General features: G+C 42.4%; 1 protein-coding gene across 1 annotated transcript; it reads right to left on the bottom strand.

Moving 5' to 3' along the window:
- Nucleotides 1-3,519: 3,519 nt before the first annotated feature.
- Nucleotides 3,520-5,397, bottom strand: lrrc4cb (leucine rich repeat containing 4C, genome duplicate b). Its single transcript, XM_070907053.1, has one exon. The coding sequence runs from the start codon at nt 5,395-5,397 to the stop codon at nt 3,520-3,522; it is 1,878 nt and encodes a 625-aa protein (XP_070763154.1).
- Nucleotides 5,398-6,000: the final 603 nt, after the last annotated feature.

The following is a 6,000-nucleotide window of genomic DNA, read 5'->3' as shown; positions in this document are numbered from 1 at the left end:
TGTTGTAATTTTTTCCACAAATCATGATTGTTTCCAGCAGATTCAGTTTAATTCATTCAATACTAAATACATTTTGAATGCCAGTGTAGGTAGTGTGCTGTTAGACTTATGTATTTCCGACTGTGACAATGTTCTTCAAGGTTCTGAGAGGTTCTTTGTTCATCATATTGATTCAGCGGAGAGAGCAGGAATAGCCTATTGTGCTATTGGTTATGAAATTCTCAGATTTTCCAGCATGAATCAAATGATTCTGTTAAACAGATGGAGTGATTCAAATTAGATAAAAGAATCCACCTCCCCCTGTACAATACAGAAAGATAGCTTCCTTTTCCTCTTAGAGGGATCCACTTCCCTCCTCTGACCTCATAAAATAAGCTACAGTGCATTTCTTCACAGTATATTCTTCTCTTCAGCATTCTGGGAGCTGCTTAGTAATCCTTTTTGTTTGAATGTTTCTATACGAGTGTTCATGTGCAAATGGGACAAAGGCGGGAAAATGGTGACAACGTCTCTGTGAATAATACATTCTATGAAATCTGTTGGAAAAAAAGAATTGCAATTTTTATTTGTATTCATGTACAGTATGAACTACAATCTCAGGTATCAATAATTGAACATCATCCTCAGAGAAATTAGTTGGACTCCTTACAAGCACAGTCTCTTGTTTTTTTTTGTTTTTTTTTCATGTTTTTGTTTTGCTTTTTTGTCTTTTTTTTAACAATTGAAGCACATGTAAAATTATGATCTGAAGATTTTTTTTTTTGCATTATGTTTTTGAAAATATTTTTTTGTAGAAATTTAACCATTTGATGATTATTCTCTCCAAAAATGAGAGAGAATATTCCCACGTACAGTAACCCTCCCCATACATAGACAGTTGGCAGAATAACATACAAGAATTTGATCACCTTGGCTTAGGGTTTTGCACAAAAATCAAGCTCACTCTGCTGGTATTTCAAGTCCAACATTCTGCAGCTCAGTCTTAATTTCATTCTGGCATTCAAATATCTCTCCACATAAAGCCATCCTGCCCAAGTAAATACCAACACAGAGATATTCCATTCATTCAACAACTCACAACCCTCACCCCCAAATATATATATAAAAAATCTCAACCTTTTTTTTTTTTTTCACTGTAGCCAGCATCAACATTGAATCATTAAGCCACCAAAAGCATTGAAAAGGAATTTAGCATTGAAAAAGAAAACAGTGGAAAGGGAAAGAATGGTTCACCATTGACAACGGTATTCTTGTCGTTCATAACACTCAATGAAAGGCTGACAATGAAAAGGTTTTTGTTTCAGTTGTTCCATTTACAGTTTCATCTGTCTCTACGTCACATGACTAGTCTTTAAATGTATATTTTGCTTCCACCGTCATCTGTTCACCGTTCCACAGTTATTAAAGAAAATGAATGAATACATTTAGGAGCCTGACTGATCAGAAGCGTATGATATTGTGAGTGACAGTGCTTTATTATGCTCATACTATAAGCTGTGGTCGCTGTCTTCACAGAGATGAAAGTCAATAAGGCGAGTAGAACTGCTAGACAGTTAAATTGTAAAATTCTTCACATGCTGTGATTTATTTTATTTAAATGACTGAAGCGGTGCGTCGCTCTGCAAAGGTGACGTCATGTGCAGGTCAAATCCCATCAAAACTTGTAAATATACGTTCCATTTTGCCAGTTTTGTCGATAATCAGTCACATTTTTGAAATCGCCAGTGGGAAATTAAAATATGCTTGTTGCACAGAGACCAAAGCGAAAGGCATATCTACCTCTTCATACTTTCTACACAAGGTCACTGTTTCCATGGTGACAGTCTGATGGCTAGTTTTGCCTCCTTATTCCTTATCTTTTTTCACTCCTCTGCCCTTCATATCTGCAATATCTCTGTTTGAAGACCCCTCATGACCGTTGTGGGTCTGACTCCCCCTTCCCCACCCACTGTTCTTCACTTTTCATCCCTACCTCCCCCTTCCTTAAGCCTTCCTCTTTGAAAGACTAAATGAAAAAGCAAAGCGTAAACAGACTACAGGAGAGACGATGTTTTGATGGTCTATAAATGATGCAACATCAAAGCGTGTGTGTTTTTCTCTGACAAAAATGAGACTGAGCAGGGGTCGCTTCAATATCAAAGGCCTCTCCCCCCTGTTAGATGTTGGGCACAGGGAGAGTGGAAAAGTCTCATGCTGTTTTGTTATCAGCTTTCCTCTGTTAGTCTGCAAATGAACTGCTGATACAGATTAATGAGCTATAACCCATCTCTCCTTATTTTGTTGCAGGTTCCTAGCTGCTTCACTGACTATGTTAGCCCCGTCTGCGTTAGTCTGACAGGGTCACACTACATTACAAAGCAGCCTCATTTGCCTCTTTATCTGTATAACAGATGGACTATCAGCGCCCGAGCTCGTGTGACCCTGGGGTGATGGCAAGGTAACGCGACACTGAGTGGACGTAGATCATTACTGGGTTAACAGGGAGGCTACAGACCGCAGCCGTATGCTCCCCTTCATTTTCCCAAGCAATATTCTGCCATCGCGCGGCACATGCCGGCGGATAAAGCGTGACAAATGAGACATGGCGAGGGGTGAGGAACGTGCCTGAGCTAAGTGACAGAGAGACAATCAAAGAAGCAAGAGGACATGAAGGCAAGGAGAGTGGGGGGGTGGGGGTGGGGGGGTGGGGGGGGTGTAAAGGGAATACGGAGAAATAGAAGAGATTGGAGACAGAAGAAGAAAGGTGGAGTAGAAGGAAAGAAGTAGTAAAGAAAAGGGAGGAGGAGTGGGAGCAAGAACTTAATCTTAATTAAAGTGAAGGATGTATGGCTGTTGTTTAGGAGCCACAGGGGAAATGCACATTTACTCATTTGGCTGCTTTGCTCCTCAGGCATGCTGGCTTCACTGCGATATCATCCAGAGCTGTGTCATTAAAAGATCTCATTTTGTGTTGAGTGACAGCTAGAATATGATGGCAATGAAAATAAACCCATTTTATGTTTTTTCTCTCATAGACCTCTGCCAAATTAAGGTATGCTGAACAACTGGGCCCCAATAAGTGCTTATGCCCCTCAACAAAAAACATATTATCAGGTAAAATCAAAGAATTCAATTAATGGCATTGCATTAATTTTAGGAAAAGGCCAATTCCTAGAGTGGTTTCACGTGAGCTGCATTTGATACATTCCATTTTCACTTTTTAGGAAACCATTCTTTCCCTTGTGCAGTATTACACAGAGAGAGAGAGAAAGAGAGAGAAATAAAATGAGCTAAAAAGCTATCACAAATTGTTTTTCTTCATTTAGCCACTAGACATACTTTTAATAAATAATCTTTGTTTTTGTAAAGACACTTGTTAAAGTATCATATGTCGTCCCTTTGCCAAATGCTGATTTATCGCCATTATCGACATCAACTCTGTCAAGTCAATGTCATTTTGATTTCTTTTATCTTCACGTTTTGGTCCATTGTACTCCAAGTATGAAACTGCTGATACTGGGTATTTAGTCAAATTCAAGATCAGATTTGGGTCTCTTGTACGTTGTCTTTAGAGCAGGCTTGAATCAGTAAAGGTTCCTGTGTGGTGGAGCTGTGTATGGTACTGAGCATAGGAGGGTGGTGGTAAGTGCTCTTGTAGGTGTTGTAGTGGTTGTAGTGCTCCAGAGGGGGCAGCGATAGGTGCCTCTCCATGGCAGCGACACCTGCAAGCTCCTCCTCAACAGTAATGACCTCCATGGAGGAGGCAGGGCCATCAGGATCCTGCTGGTTATGCTGCTTCCTCATCTTGTAGAAAATAACCAACAGAACAGCAGCCATAAGCGTGATGGCCACGAAGCAGCCAATGATAATCTTGGTGGTTTTCATCACCTCATCCAGGCCATCCCGATCAATAACTGGAATGGTATAAGTCCGCTCTGTTGTCCTTGTTAAAACAGGAGTACCTTTTGTTGTTGAGGATGACACCCTGCCAAATGGGGGAAGTGGCGTTTGGCTATCATCCCCTGGGGTCTCAATGGTCTCCACGGTGACTGTGGTAAAATAGGTCACCCCGCTGTTTTCTACAGAAGTAACATTAAGCACAGCAGAGGCAGAAATATTGCCTGCTGTGTTGCTAACCATACAGGTGTAAGTCCCAGTGTCCTGCATTGTGACGCTAGTAAAGTTCAGTGTCCCATCATTGAGTACAGACAAACGCACCTTATAAGCCCCATGTGTCACCAGCGAGCCATTTGGTGTAAGCCAGCTGATGGATGTCAACGAGCTTGTACGACATTTAAGCTCTGCGCCCATGCCTTCTGTCACATTCAAGTCACTGGGTGGCTCCACAATGACAGGAACATCACACTGGAAGTAGCTGTGGTCCAATTCCCCAATGTAGCGACCTTTAAAGACTGCAGGCGAATGGCAACGGGCACAGCAACTGGTATTGGCAGGTACTGCCTCCTTCAGCCACCAGCTGAGCCACAAGATATCACAGTTGCAGTTCCAGGGGTTGTGATGGAGGTGGACCCTCTCCAGGCGATGCAACGGTGTGAAGAGGTCGTGTGGTAGAAAGGTAAGGTTGTTGTGAGCCAGATTGAGCTCCACCAGTGACTGAAGGTCATCAAAGGAATTTCTCTCTATAGTTTGGATCTGGGCATGCATCATCCACAGCTTCTGGAGGTTCACTAATCCTGTAAATGAGCTGGGCTTGATAACAGAGATCTGGTTTCCTGACATTTCTAGCTCTTCAAGCCTCACCAAAGGTAAGATGTTGGGGATATCCTTGAGGTTGCACATTCCCAGGTTCAGGTAACGCAAGTTGCTCAAGTCCTTAAAGGCTCCGTCAGAAATGTAGGAGAGACGTTTGAGCTCACCCAGATCCAGCCTTCGGAGCGATGGGACCCGGTTGAAGGCATAAGATGGTATACTTTCGATGGGGTTGTTCCGTAGCCACAATTCCTTCAGCTTGGACAAGTACTCAAATGCTCCATTGGGGATTGTCGTGAGCCGATTATCAAAGAGCTCCAAGGTGTTGAGACTGGCCAGCCCATTGAAGGCGCCAATTTCAATGCTTCGTATGTGGTTCTTGCTCAGCTGCAGGATCTCCAGATGGCGCAGATGTTTGAAACTGTCCACCTTGATGACCTGGATGAGGTTGTCCTGGAGGTTCAGGTAGCGAGTGTTGGTGGAAATGCCATCTGGGACGTCCCGTAGGTTGCGGCGGGTGCATATGACTTTGCTGAACTGGTTACTGCATGAGCAGACAGAAGGACAGGTCTGAGCACGAACCAGCCCAGCCACCACCAGGATCTGAAGGGCCAAAAGCAGCACAAAGAGGGGGTTGGACAGCGCCCCCTTCAGCCTACGACCTCTCATTGTCTGGCGCTGGAGGGAGGAGATCATTGTGTTCAGCATTCATAGTTCATCTGCTGTTCATCTCTGCAACAAGAAGAAAAAAGAAAGCAAAATATTTAGTAACCACATGAAGTAGCACAGAGTACACTGTTGATGTTGTATTATGTTTTAACTTGGAGCTCTAGGAAATTATAACGGGTGCTTTTCACCAAATTTTTTCATTTACATAAACCGAATGATTTATCAAGAAATTACCAACAGATTCATTGATAACGAAAATCATGATTGCTTGCAGCCGTAATCTATTTATATAACACAATATGCATAGAATGATGCAAGAGATGAATTAACAGCTTCAACTAATTGTATAATTGTATATAACAAGCTTTTTATTAGCTGCCTAACCCTGGATTGCGCCAGATTTCCAGACTTCACAGAAGCTGATGCATCTACACTGGAGACCGAAAATGGAAAACGAACTTAGAACTTTGCATCGAGCAGGACCTGGGTATTTCTTGTGAGCCTCTTACTCATTGGAGTACTAAGCCTGGAATTATTTACTACACAAAGCCTTAGTTGTGAAAAGCTGTTGATGTCATTGGGATCAATTCTTTTCAGGACAACACAAGTCACTAACACCAAAGCGTGACAGTCGATAAATGT

The sequence above is a fragment of the Enoplosus armatus genome, chromosome 1, assembly GCF_043641665.1.
Source record: "Enoplosus armatus isolate fEnoArm2 chromosome 1, fEnoArm2.hap1, whole genome shotgun sequence".
Taxonomy (NCBI): domain Eukaryota; kingdom Metazoa; phylum Chordata; class Actinopteri; order Centrarchiformes; family Enoplosidae; genus Enoplosus; species Enoplosus armatus.
This window is presented reverse-complemented; position numbering and strand designations above follow the sequence as displayed.